Genomic DNA, 15,004 nt, shown 5'->3' with positions numbered 1-15,004 from the left:
ATTTAATTCAAAAGATGTCCCAGTGCTTTGCCCATCTCCCAGGTCCTTTTCAACTCTAGCTGTGCCTTAAAATTGCTCGATGTTATTTATTTCTAATAAGCATTAATATTTACCCATTCTATGCACTCACCAGTCTCAGTGATTGGAAACCTAAGAACTGCATTCCCTAGACTACTTACTACTAAAATGCTGAGCCCAATCTGGTTACTTCCAAAGAGATACTTTCATATAAGACTTGGAAATAAGAAAGGAGGAAAAGGCTTTTCTCCAGCAGTGAAAAAATGTCCATATTTGACCAGGTATTGGCACCTTCTCTCACCTCTGTCAGTAAAATCCTGAGGTTTTTGTTGTTGGGCGCAGAAATGTTATTTTCCTTTTTTGGAAAGTTTGTCTCTCAGGATGAAAGGACAGCTTCTTCCTACCTTTAGTAGCCACCCAACTAAAAAGCCTTAACCTGCAGCTACTACTGACTTATTTTAGTTTCATATATACTATTCATGGGACCCATAAATTTAATGTTTTATGAAAGTAAAAACTGTTTATGGCAAATTTTTATTGTGCAAACACATCACATAAGTATTTGTAACATAAAAATTAATTTCCAAAACACTTAGGACAGGGGCTGGGGATTTAGCTCAGTGGCACAGCGCCTGGCAAATGCAAAGTCGTGAGTTCGATTCCCGGTACCAGGAAAAAACAAAAACAAAACAAAAACAAAAACAAAAACAAAACACTTAGGACTAAGTTTTTTGTAGTGCTGATTACAAATTTGCATTTTATGAGGTTTTAAGGATAGATATATCAGATGACAGATGTTAATTAGCTCAATTTAGTTGTTTTACAACATATATATCAAAACCATATATTGTATACCATAAATTATATCTATAATTAAATGCCATAAGTGCATACTTATTTGTAAATTATACCTGGATAGCAGTTTCTCTATCCTTGCTGCTGGGACATATGGCACTATCTTTTGTTTTTGTCAGTAGATTGTCTGGGCTCTTCTATAGTAGGAATCTGCATTTCCAGGATTTTTGCTATAAGTGTCATACTTTTATGGGTACTTGGTAAGAGACCATTCTGGAATGCACATTTTTCTCAATTAACTGCATCCCAAAGATTTTAATAGAATCAAAACATTTCATTATTTCACTTCATTGTGCAAACTGGTAAAATACATGGGAGTTAAGACCCATAACATTTTAAAATGGCATAAAAAACTGTCTTTGCCCAATGGTTGGTTCTACTGGACATCAAATATAATACACATTTTCCATCTAAAGTGTCAACTCCAGATTTGAGGTCATTATAAAACTGAATAATTTCAAGCTTTTTGTCAACAGAATAGCTGTGATGCTTATTTGATATTAATATGACACATCTACCTTTTTGGTATATACAAAACTAATGTGCTGATAGCAGAAAATCCAAATACTGATGACTGAACTGTTTGTTTTCTATATGGTAAAAATTCAGGCGGTATAGCCCTCTTATTTTTTTTCAAAGTGTCTACCTAAGTCAAATTTTTCTTTTAAAATTCATCAGGAAGTTCCCTAAACTATACCAATTGTCACCAGTAATATTTCTTTTAGTACCTTCAAAACATTTCACAAGCCAACTCACTCTTGTAGCATTTGATAAGGTGAGTTTGTTTGGGTTAGCTAGCTGTCTTTACTTCAGCACCAGCATATATTTCTGCCTTTAGCATATAATGAGTCTTGGTGTCAGCTAAAATCTGTACCTTTATGCTGGCCTATTAGGCATAAACATTCTAAAACCGCCTCTTTCTCAAAATGGTACTAGCATCTCATCTAGTTAGGTGAAATCCAGGAGAATAACATGACTTTGACCTGCAACAAATTCATCAAATAAGTCTGAGATAGCAGCTAACTTATTTATCGTGACTCTTATTTATCTTGATTCCCTTTTCTAGTTTTGACATTATCAAATCTAAGGTAGCATACTGAAAATGAAAATGGGGCCAGCCTCACATAGCATGAAAAATAGGTCTTCCTGTCCATCTGTTGCCAGCGTTGATCTTCGTGGCCAAACTTAAAAACAGTAAAAACTATAAAAACTTAGGTTAGTGCTTTGACAGAGGAAAAAAGTGATATCGTATTGACAACTGATGGGTTCTCAGTACCTGATATATTCTTCCACTTAAAATCCTAGGCACCAATACTCTGGTTTCTCTTCAGATCGCATAAATCTTTCGCCTTTTACTAAAGATTTCGGTGGAAAGGAATAATTCTGAGTCTTATCTCAATTTTTGAGGCCTTGCTTTATCAGCAGGGCTAAAAACAAACAAACAAACAAAAAATCCTAGGCACTGACCATGAAATCTAGTGCACGCTGTATTAAACACTCCTCCTGCGGGGAGACTATAGAAATGCTGTTTCTATGGTCTCCTCCGAGTTGACAAATTAAGAAAACAGCGCTTTAAAACTGCGTGGGTCCTCAGCCCTGGTCGGTAGTAGCTGCAGGTTAGCAAACCCAAACTGAAACACCTCTGGAAACAAATCAACCCACCAATCTAGCGACAAAGCTAAACCAGAAAACATGGGGACAGGGTCTTCAGGAAGAATGCAGACTTTAAGAAGGCTCGAGCCCAGAACATGAGTCTCTGTCTCTCTCTGTCTCTGTCTCTGTCTCTGTCTTCCTCTCTCCCTCCCCCACCTTACTCTCGGCTCCTGCCTCTTAGAGAAGAGAAAGCCCAAAGGAATGCTGTCAGTTCTGCCCTCCATGGCACACTAGTGAGCCCTCCAGGCAGGCCTCAGACAGCGCCCACCCCCACCCCCCAGCCCCGCCAGCCGCGAACTATAGATACTGCTTCTGCAGACAAGAAACCTGAAAAGCTGCTGATCCCCAACGCCTCAGAGTCGCATCTCGCGACAGAGGCCGTTGCATTTGTGGGACTCCCCCCCACCCCCCATGGTGCGTGCCTATGCGCAGTGGCAGGGGAGCACGAACTCCAGGCTGCCAGACAAGCGCAGGCTGAGCGTGGTGGAAGCGGAACAGAGTCGTCCAGAGGGTGCGCCTCTAGCCTTCCTCCTCTGCCACCCGATCCATCAGACTTCTAAATTGCTACTTCGGCCTAGTGGTAACTGAGCTTCAGCCTAAGGTGGACATGCCAAATGACTACTCCGTGGATTGGATTCCCCAAAAGATGTCAGATGAGGGCATCAGTGACACTGCATAGTGGAAAGGGCCCGCCTGGCACAGGTAAGAAGGATTCCTAAGAGAGGGCATTAACTGAGAACTCCTGCACCCTGAGTGCAGTACATCCGTAATAGGTGCGCCTGGCCCTGGTCTCTAACTCCAGAGCCCTGTGTCCCAGAAGAGTCTTCCACGAAATGATATACAAATACAAACAGAAATACAAGGTATAGCAACGTTTTGTGGGCCACATGTTGCTGCATCTGCCACAGCTCTTAAAACTCTGGAGGGAAGACGGTGGGGGATGAAAAAAGCAAGAGCCAAAATGCAGAAAGCTGAGGTCAGATGGAGCCCCCTCTCCTGATGGGAGAAAGGAACTGCCCAGCACCTGCAGCATGTTTATTTATACAATCAGCGTATGAATAAGTTCATGGGGAGTTTAAGGGGAGGGTAGGATCTGGGACAGGAAGAATAGCTAATCTATTAGCAGAACAGCAAGTCTTGGGGACAAGAGAAAAACTGTATTATCTGAAGTGAAAGTCAAGTCACTATGTACAACAGCCCCAAGTTATGTACACTTCTCATGGGGCCCTGCCAAACTCATGACAGACAGCGACCTTTCCTAGATACCTGAGGTGCAGACAGCTTTGCTCTCAGTAACACGTGGACTGGGAACCCAGGGTGTCAGATGGAGTGGGAGTGGGGTAGCATTTGGCTATTCCAAGACCAACCATGACACCAAGGTGTGCTGTCCAGTAGCACTTGGGACCGCCCCACCTCCCAGCAAGAAGGGTATTGAGAAGCTATACCTGAAGCCACAAGAGGAATTTTTCTGAAGGCCTTAGAAGCTTGCAGAGGAGAAAAGAGAGGCTTCTCCAAAGAGAAAGCCTCTGCATTGTAGGCCACCAGTCCCTCCCCGACCTTGGCTAATTTCTCAGTAACAGTAAACAACGGGAGCCAGGTACTTCAGAGCTCTGAGGCAGTCCCACAAAATGGAACACTCAAGAATGAAAAGAAAGTGCAGAGGAAATGGCAAACAGTGTTGGAAGGCTGAGGAAGCCCATAGTCACATCTGTAAATGATGAAATGGCCCCCTTTTCCTTTCTTTTTTATTTTTTTTTTCTTTCTTGACAGGTTGGTCTCACTATGTTGCCTTTGAACTGGTGAGTCTCCTTTCCATCTTCTGATTGCTGGGATTACTGGTATGTGTCAGTGTACCAAGCTCATTGCAGTCATCTTAACTGCCAAGTCATTTAGAAAAATCTGGAGATAAGCAAACACCAATAGAGTAGATCTCCAAGAATTGTCCTTCTTTAATTAGGAAAAATTTGTTCATAACACACACAACAAATACATAAATTAAGGTCCATCAAGGACATTACTATAGCTATATATTATCCCATTTTACTGAGGTAGTGAATTCTTGTTTTCTGGGTACCAAATTTCCCATTCTCCCTGCCAAAGTTGTGGCCCTATGACTAAAGGAAATATTATCAGAAATGATATATGCAATTTCTTAAAAATTAATTTCCATAAGTTAATCCTAACACATCTTTCATTACAGTGCATGTAAAATATAGATATTAAAGTATATACTTTATTTCTAGTTTTGGACCAAGATGGAGTAAGAGTAAATAGTAACTGTGGCAAAAGACTAACTATAAGATGTAGGAGAATCTAGAGTGTACACAAAAGCTGAGAAAGAGTACCTAACAAAGGATACATTAAGCAAGTGGGCTGTAGAGTCCTCACAAAGCATCCCTTTGAGCAGGATTTAAATTAACCAATGGGCTTTTCATGTTTACTTGTGAGTCTGTCCAAGGCCTAGGCTCCTTGTCTGGAGATGGGCAGTGGGCTCATAGTAAGTGAACCTCTGTGAGTCACTAATCCCTACTAAGGCCTTTAATGTCGGGTGAAGCCATGAAGCCTCAAAGGATAAGACAAGATCACAGCCAAGGATACTTGGATCCAATCTCAACTAGATAAAGACTCTAGCCTCAGGCATCTGCTGGGTGGGTCGATTTAATACCTTACTTGGAGAAGTCCTTGAGTGGTTCCACCTTTCTTGAGTACTTCCCTCCCTTCTTCTGCTAATAAATATGGGCCACCCAGAGAAGTTCTTGGTCTTCGTCTTGAGAAAATCTCATATTCTGTGAGAGGGCTTTGACCCTCCTGGAGCCCTGAAGTCATTCTATTCACCTCTTTTTATTTAGCCTTTGCTGTACACTCGTTCAAGAGATTGTTGACCTGATCAGCCTGCAATAACTAAGGGTTATTATTAACCCTTGATAATTACAGCCCCATAGGCTGGTGGCAAACTTTGGTGAGTTATCTGGGCCAGCCAGAGCTGATCTAAAGTCATTTAAACAAGCAGAAAACCTTTCAAGACAGTTGATTTATCAATGGGATAGTTGGAGTGCAGGCCCAAGGCTTGGAGAACACAGCATCTACTTTGAGAGGGCTATGGAAAACAAATGTCTAGGGTATCCATGAGTGCTGGATGCTAAGGAGGCACTTAGTGGGGATCAGATGTTGCAGTGAGCCCAAGGACTATAATTTACACTGTCTGCTTTGGGACAGCCATGAGGAGATATTCAGTTGACCTTGGCTGAACTCTAGGGTTCCTCAAATAAATGACTGAGTCAGAGCACCACTGAATAGTTTCACATTTCCATACTGCTAAACAACCATGCAGGAGCAGTAAGAAAAGCAAATGGTTCACATGCCAGAAGCTGTAAGAGAAGCCCCCTTCCTTCTACAATGTTCCTCTATTGAAAACTTCACATCATCCTCAGTGCAAGAAAAATAGTATTTAGAAACTAGGCTTTTATAGCACAACAATGGATAAATATTTGGGAAATATGTATTCCTTCCATTCAAGAAAATTCCAACAAGCTAATTAAAAAGTGGGGAAATTCATAAACAGATATTTCACAGAAGAGAAAGAATAAATTACTAACAAACATGAAAAGTTGCTTATTTTCATTAGTAATCAGGAAAATGTGAATCAAATTATACTGAGATATCATCTCACAGACATCCATTGGCAAAAATGAAGTTGGTTTGGGTTTGGAGAAATGAGAATATTATCTGATGGTGACTATGACAATCTCAGTCTCATTTTTCCCATAACTACTTGGGAAAAATAGGTGCTACATGCTAATTTTAATAATGCACAAGTCTAGCAACACAGAATATAAATATATCCAGCAGAGAAATAAAATAAATATGTCCCCTGTGTAAGCCTTACACTGTAGGAGACCGAGACTGACCTCCATTGTATATTAGTAGCCGTCTTACGCGCCTTTCCCTTTAAGTCAGGACTGCCCACCGTTGCCTAGCTACTCCCGCCTCAAGAACTAGGACTACCCACCGTTACCTAGTTACTCCAGCCTTTGTCGGGTTATTTGGTTATTCCCGCCTTAGAACTTCCGCGTTTCTCCATGCCCTATATAAGCAGGGCACTTCCCGCTAATAAAAGAGGCTTGTTCAGAATCCTGTCTTGCCTCCATTCTTCGTGACTCTTGTCCCTTTATAATCCCCACTCCCCTTCTAGGGTCCTCGTTGACTATACCCGCGGGTCGGGTCATTACACAGATATACTAGGACATGAACACATTATGCTTTTGCTGACACTATTTATTATCTGTAGCTGTACGTCATATATTAATTACATTATTTATAGTATGCTCCAACAACAACAGGTACTCATTCCTTTAAGGATCCATAGATGATTCACCAAGATAAAATATATACTGAGTCATAAAATAAATATCAAACTTTTTAAAGGGTTGAAATCATCAAGTATGCTGTACAACCATAATGGAATCAAACTAGAGTCAATACAAACAGAAAATCAATAGGAAACCATCAAACATTTGGACACTGATACACTTATAAATATTGTATAGGTTAAAAAGGAAGTCTCAAGGGCAAAATGCAGAAAATGAAAGCAAAAAAATATTCATAGTGGTTTTATCAGGAATATCCAAGAACTGAAGTTCTAGATATTCTACAGCTGGTGAATGGTTAAGCAAACTGTGGCATATCCATGGACTAATATTCAGTAATTTTTACAAAAATGATTTACATACACAATTTGGACAAAATCCAGGGAATTATATTGAGTGAAAAAAACCCTCAACACTTTACATAGCATAATTCCATTTATGCAACACTCCTGAAACATTAAATTATGGAAATATAGGAAAAATTATTGAGTGTAAGGGATTAAGGACAGGGAATAGAAGTATAAGAAGTAGGGGCTGGGGATTTAGCTCAGCAGCAAAGCACCTGCCTGGCAAGCGCAAGGTCGTGAGTTTGGTTCCTGGTACCAGAGGAAAAGCCAAAACCAAAAAAATAAAAATAAAAATAAAAAGAAGTACAAGAAGTATGTGGGTATGTTTACAAAGAGCAGGATTCTTTGATGATGAAAATATTGAAAATATTCTACATCTTTACTAAATTAGTAGACACACAAACTTACACACATGGTCAAAACTATAAAGCTAAACCCATATAGAGAAAAATGAGTATAAATAAAACAAAACCTAAACATCCGTGACTTGTATCAATGTTAATACCCTGATTGTGATATTGTGTTATAGCTTTGCAAGGCATTATTTTTGCAAGAAACTGTGCAAAATGTACAAAGGATCTGTATAATTGAATATATTAAATATTTTCCTCCAGTTTTGAAAAATTCAAGTCCTCTCAGTAAACTCTTGATGGGATTAAGTTTGTTCTCTAATAGATTACTCCAAAAGGACAAGAGATATACATGTTGAAAGCTATTCTTTGTTATAGTTTTGTATTGGAAGGACAACTTCACTGGGTATGAAATCCTTGGCTCTGTTGATACTCTCAGTCTTTCAGGTGTATAAGTCCAAAGCCTCTCTTAAGTTCACACAGTAGTAGACAACTGAACCCAGAGTCTCTACACTGAGCTACAACTTTCTTACTTTTCTTTTTCTTTCTCTTATTTTTTCTTTCTTTCTTTCTTTTCCTTTCTTTTTCTCTTTCTTTTTTTCTTTTTTCTTTCCCCTTCCTTCCTTCCTTCCTCCCTTCTTTCTTTCCTTCCTTCCTTCCTTCCTTTCTTCCTTCCCTCCTCCTCCTCCTTCTCTCTCTCTCTGTGTCTCTCTCTCTTTCTTTTTCACTTTGAGACAGGGTTTCACTAAATTGCCCGGGTTGGGCTCAAATTTATGATCCTCCTGTCTCAGCCTCTCAGAGTGCTGGAATTATAGGCACAGACCACCATGCCTAGCTTTTTGAAATTTTTAATCATTTTTATTTGAGTTGCAAATAAAAATACAATGAAAAATGTTAAGCTCCCCCAAGATCTAGGTACTAATTATAACTACTGTAACTAAGTTAATTTAAATATACTTTTTAAAATCTAGAGTTACTGTGTATCTTTTTTCTCTATGGGAACTACTTATTTAAAATAAATTTTGGTCTCTGCTCCTTGCTTCTACTATAACAGCCTCACTCTATTTCCTTTCTCCAGTTTCGTTTCACCTTTCCTCCCTCAATATATTTTATAAAAGAATAACAGTAGTGTCTTGGTTTCTTTTCTCTTGCTGCTGGGACAAAATACCTGACACCCAAAATTAAGGAAGGAAAAGTTTATTTAGCTCACAGTTCGTGAGGTTTCAGTCCATACGTGGCTGGCTCCAAGGCAGAGTGGCACATGGTAGGGAGCAACAGTTCATGGCAGTGGAAGACAGCAAAAGCAGCAAGAGTAACAAGGGAGAAACAGACAGCAAGCCTTTCCCCCCCCCTTATATTGTATACAAGCTACCTGCCCCAGGATGGGTGTAGCACTCACACCCATAATCCCAGCATTGCACCATGAATCAATCAAAAACTCTAGAAGGCAGCCCCACGACTGCATGTTGCTTTGGGGGGATATCTAAATACAAACCATAATAAGTAGCTACCAGTAAGTACTGCTAGGAATTTAGTATGTTTTACAGCATCAGGTAACAGTTCTAAAACAAAAGTAGAATCATCTTTTTTTTCCATCCCCATTTAACATCCTTTCTGAACACATAAAGGATAGTAATTAGTCTATCACAATTCCAGAAATTTAAGTTATGCCCAACAGGAAATTAATAAAGCATGGTGCATACAAAATGGGGCTCTGCAGACATTAAGATGATGGTGAAGGTAAGTAGGTCAATAAAACCTTCAGTATAAAAATAGTCTCAAAGATGGATGTAATGGCACATGCCTGTAACCCCAGCACTGAGAAAGCTGCTGCAGGAGGGATGCCATGATTTTGAGGCTAGCCTGAGCTACATAGTGTGACCCTGTTTTAAATAAATAAATAGTCTCAAGACACTCATGAAGTCTAAATTTTTAACAGTAGTTGCCTCTGGAAATTGATTATAAGTGAGTTTTTTGGGGAAGAAAATTGTAAATATGGGGACACCAATAACATACCTGGGGCACTGTGATGATCTAAGTGACAAAGCAAACACTATTTAAATATTCTTTTTTATTATGAAATAGTTTAAATAGAAGGATACAGAGTAAGACTCAACTCATACACTCACAACCAGCTTTATTTAATTGTAAGAATTGGCTATCCTTGCTTATTTTTTAAAGAAATATTTTCCCTTTGAATCCTTTTCTGTTTCATTTTTCTTCCCCTCTAGAGATTACCACTCTTGTGGATTTTATGATTATTTCCATGAATACATTTACCTTCCTATGTAGTACTTAACCATGGAAAATACACATAACATCAATTTGCTTATTTTCAAGCTTTATATAAATAAGTGGTACTATATCATACAAAATATTCTCTAGTTCAATTTCATTAATACTATTTTAGGGACTTGTCCATGATAGAAGTGTCTGTGGTTATCTGCTGGGCATGGTAACACACACCTGTAATCCCAGCACTTGGGAGGCTTAGGCAGGAGGACTGCTGTGAGTCTGAGGCCAGCTGGGGCTACACAGTGAGACTCTGTCTCAAAAAGAAGCAAACAAAACAGAAATATCTTTAGTTATATACTCAGCCCAATGGATAGAATGCTTCTAACTTTCCATCCTTACGAACAATGCTGCAAAAGACCTTCATGTAAATGACCCTGAAACATGAGAGACTCTAGAGGTTTAAGGGGAACTGCTGAATCAAACAGTATTTACATTCTCATCTTTACTAGATATCGCCTAATTATGCTAAGTACAGCCACTTCCAATAGTATTGCGTGAGTGTTCCCATTGCTCTACGTTTCTAGGATTTGACACTGTGATACTTTTGCTAATATGAGTATTCTGAAATAGTTCATTGTGATTTTATTTTGCATGTCCTGTTGTATATCAATTTTTATCTCCCAAATCTACCTTTTCTCTAATGTATCAACCCTAAATTTTAACAAATATATTAGATTCCACAATTCTATCATTGCTTTTAAGAATTTATACTTTATAGGTGAATTTCTGAACTTATGAAATTACAGAGGAAAAATGTGCATTGAGGAATTTTGGGTGGAACTGCAGTGAATTTGTGAATTAGGGAGAACTGTTAACTTCATTGTCTTGAGTCTCTTCAGCATAGGCTATATAATGTACCTTAATTTATTTCCTTGTTATTCTTCAGTTTTCTAGATTTAGAAAATTGATAGTTTTCTGTTTTAAGTGTTAATTTAACTTTTTCAACCTCTAGAATTTAATTCCATGAGAACATGGCTTTTGTATTGTTCATTGTTATCTCTTCTTCCCCCATCAGGGTCTGCAAATAGTAGCTACTCAGCATTCACTAGTTTTTTTTCCAATTCCTTTTGATTTCACCTTTGTAACCAATGGATAAAATTTAGAAGCTTTACATTTTCTTCTATGGTATCTAACACTTTACATGTATTCAAAATCACCTGAATTCACCCATGCAAATACCTACGTTTGGTGCCTTATAATGGGACCTATGAATTTCTGTTTGTTGGTTTTCTCTCCTCCTAATTATAATAATCACTGATTTCCTTGTTCTAAATACAAGTTGTGCCATTCTTCCCAGTGAACCCTTTTTAAAAATTTTATTGATCAACCTCATGCATTTTCTTTGAAAACTTTGTAAAACTAGTTATAAGTATTGTAGTTCTATTACCTGTGTCTATATTGATTTACTCAGAGTACAGAGACTTGGGACTGGGGAGTTAGCTCAGCAGCACAGCATCTGCCTGGCAAGCGCAAGGTCATGAGTTCGATTCCTGGTACCGGAAGAAAAACAAAGAGTACAGAGACTCTCAATTATATTTTAAAAGTTTTGCATTTTCTCAATTCTGATCTTTCCCAAGGATAGTCTACTTTGTCACTTAACACATCTCATTTGAGCTGTAAGAAGTGAATATATATATATATATATATATATGCTGAATAGGCAGTACAGTGTCTAGTGTGTAATAGGGACTCAGCACCTATGAGCTATTATTTATTGAATAGCTGCTCTAGTTGACACACTATGTAAAGTACTTTACATGCAGTTTTCTCACATAATATGCACCAATTTACAACAGAAACTATTTCATTTATTAGTCACACTTCTACAATATATTTTATTACTCCTATTTTAAGAATTAAAACCCTGAGGTTCAGATAAGTTTAGTCACACAATGTCATAGTGGTAGAGCTATGAATTTTAAGAATATAAGGTCTTAGTCTCGGGAAGTGCCTAGTGCCTAGAGGAGACTGGAATAAAATAAGGTTGAATGGTATGTAAACTAAATAATAGAGACCCTCACAGACAATTTCAAAGGCTGTAGATACTAATCCAAGAACAGCAAGCAAAAAACCATTTTAACTGGACATAGTAATATGTTAATTTTTTTTTTTTACTTTGTAAAGATGTTTGCATTATGGGAGACGGATTTGAGGATAAAAAATAGTGGATACAGGAAAACCTGTTAGAAAGCTGTAATAGTGATCTTGGTGAGATGAATCCTAACTTTAAGGTGACAACATTAAAGAGTGACAAAGTATATACATTCCAGAAATATTTGGGAGATAAGGTTTACAGGACTTGGTGGTTGGCTGGGTTAGGTGGTGGGAGTGACTCCCCAATGTGAATTCTCTGATGATGAGCAAGATGTGCATGTTGCCGGAATGTTTTCTTGCATTCTTTACATTCGTACGGTCTCTCTCCAGTGTGAATTCTCTGATGTTGGGCGAGGGACCCACAGTAACTAAAAGCCTTTCCACAAACATTACATTCATAAGGTTTTTCTCCAGTATGAACTCTCTGATGCTGAGTAAGGGATGAGTCATTGCTAAAAGCCTTCCCACATTTTATACATTCATAAGGTTTCTCTCCAGTATGAACTCTTTGATGTTGAGCAAGATAGGCAATCTGGCTGAAGGCCTTCCTGCATTCCTGGCATTTATAAGGTTTTTCTCCAGTATGTATTCTCTGATGTTGAGCAAGATGTGAATTTTGGCTGAAGGCCTTCCCACATTCTTTACATTCATAGGGTCTCTCTCCAGTATGTATTCTGTGATGTACAGTAAGGTATGCACGAAGGCTAAATGCTTTCCCACAGACATTACATTCATAAGGTTTTTCTCCAGTATGTACTCTCTGGTGTTGAGCAATGGATGATCTATTGCTAAATGCTTTCCCACATTCAATACATTCATAGGGTTTCTCTCCAGTATGAACTCTCTGATGTTGAGCAAGATAGGCAAACTGGCTGAAGGCTTTCCTACATACCTTACATTCATAAGGTTTTTCTCCAGTATGAACTCTCAGATGTTGCACTAGATGTGCATTCTGACTGAAGGCTTTCCTACATTCCTTGCATTCATAGGGTTTTTCTCCAGTATGAATCCTGTGATGTTGAACAAGGTTTGATCTCTGACTGAAGGCTTTTCCACATTCTACACATTTATAGGGCTTCTCTCCAGTATGAATTCTTTGATGAAGAGTAAGGGATGAGCTCTGGCTGAACACTTTCTCACAATCATTACATTTTAAAAGTTTTTTCTCTACATAGACATTTTTGGGTTTCATAGTCATTAAACTTGCTTTAAAGCTTTTCTTACGTGTGTCATGTCTATATACTTTCTCCTCTTTGGGGATTATCTGTTGTGCATGAAGGAGTGTGTTCTGGTAGAAACTTTTCCAAGATTTATTATATTCTTGGTCTCTTTCTCCAACAAAGGCTTCTGTATAAAAGACTGTCTCTTCCTTAAAACATGCATATTGATTTCCTGGTTTCCTCTCAAAACTGTCCTCATATTTCCAGTCTTGTCTCAAATTGGAGTACTTAAAGTCACAGCTTGTAAATTTTTCTATTATCTTCTGGGATGACTGTTCTTCATAAGGTTCCTGCTTTGGTGTTAATTCTTCAGAATCACACATAGATTTCCAACCTGAAAAGTAGTAAAAAGAGAAAATTATTCTCTGTTGTATACCAGAAAGTACATTTAGAAAAGTATATGTAAAGTTAGGTATGTGAATTTAATAGCAAGTAAAACTCGAAAGTGCACTGGTTTTTATAATACTGAAGTAACAAAAAGAAAAACTAAACATACATCATAGAGAAACTTCAAGATAAGTGATTATAATTATTATTACTATTATTTTTTGGTACCAGGAATCAAACTCAGGACTTTGCACTTGCCAGACAGGCACTAATGCCACTGAGCTATATCCCCAGCCCCCAAGTGATTATAATTATAATAAAATCAAGAAGGAAAATCTCAGGCCTAGAAGGTATTATAGATATGGTTGGACCCCATTATAATTTTAGACATGTAAAATTAATACAGTTGTTGAAGTAATCTCTGTTCTTATAGCTGCATCATTTAAGAATATTGATTGATCAAATATTTACCAGGCACCAGGTGCTGTTCTACATGCTTTCAATACCATAAAAGAAACATCCTTAGCTTCATGGACCTTATCTTCTTAGACAGAAAACAAGTACAAATTATATTAAAACACACTAAAGTGCTAAGGAAAAAGGTAAGGGAGATCAGGAGTATTGGTGGTGTCAAAGGCAAAACCCATTAATAAGATAACATTTGAGCAAAAGTTTGAAGGAAGTGAAGAAGTTAGTCACCCAGTTTTTAGGAAAAAATATTAAGTGTAAAAGAAACAGCTGGTTTAAAAAGTCTCACAAGTAGAAGACTCTTTAATGTTTCAGGGACAGTAAGAAGGCCAGTGTGGTTACAAAGGAGTGAGTAATAGGAAGAGAAGTCAGGAGGTAAAGGATGATCAACTTATTTACATTTTATATGTATTCCAATGAATTTGGAATACATATAAATTTTATTCTATAAAAGGATAAGGACAATTAAAATGTTTTGTGTAGAAAAACGGCATCAGGTTGCTGTCTTTAAAAAATACCGCAAGGTAGGAAGCAAGAGGGAAAAGTAAAAGACAAATTATTATAGGAATCCTGGTGAGAGTTGACAGAAGTAGTTACATAGATTTTTGTTTAATTTTTGAACTACGTATAAATGCTAATGCAGTTATATATTATCTAATAATGATGATGAATGAAATCTAATCGTATATTCTTTTCTATATCAAACTTTTTTCTTAAAAAATTGCACAAGGACATAAAAGACTAGGTAGAGGCAGTGGAGGTGTGATCTGGGAAGTAGGGTTGACAGAGATGTTTGCAATGATAGCAAATTAGTTCTTTCTGGGCTGGGGATATAGCTCAGGGGCACAAGCACCTTCCCAGCAAGCACAAGGTCCTGAGTTCAATTACCAGTACCAAAAAAAAAAAAAAAAAAAAAAGTAAAAAAAAATTAGCTCTTCCTTTCACCTTAATGTTTCCTGAGTCAATTGGAAAATCCTTCTTATACCAAAAACCTAAACACTTACACTCTT

At 37.9% G+C, this 15,004-nt stretch overlaps 2 protein-coding genes across 2 annotated transcripts in view; one reads left to right on the top strand and one right to left on the bottom strand.

Annotated features, from left to right (window-relative positions):
• Positions 1 to 15,004, top strand: part of LOC102029951 (zinc finger protein 850) — a 277,918-nt gene that overhangs the window by 209,314 nt on the left and 53,600 nt on the right.
• Positions 1 to 15,004, bottom strand: part of LOC102005458 (zinc finger protein 793) — a 55,158-nt gene that overhangs the window by 32,437 nt on the left and 7,717 nt on the right. The window contains exon 6 of the mRNA XM_013522328.1: positions 12,219 to 13,533. Coding sequence (XP_013377782.1) covers positions 12,219 to 13,533 — 1,315 coding nt within the window. The remainder of the gene's footprint in view (positions 1 to 12,218; positions 13,534 to 15,004) is intronic.

This window comes from Chinchilla lanigera, unplaced genomic scaffold (assembly GCF_000276665.1).
Source record: "Chinchilla lanigera isolate Chin_1 unplaced genomic scaffold, ChiLan1.0 scaffold00067, whole genome shotgun sequence".
In the NCBI taxonomy this organism is placed as follows: domain Eukaryota; kingdom Metazoa; phylum Chordata; class Mammalia; order Rodentia; family Chinchillidae; genus Chinchilla; species Chinchilla lanigera.
Note: the sequence above shows the minus strand (reverse complement) of the source record. Positions and strands in the feature narration are given on the sequence as shown.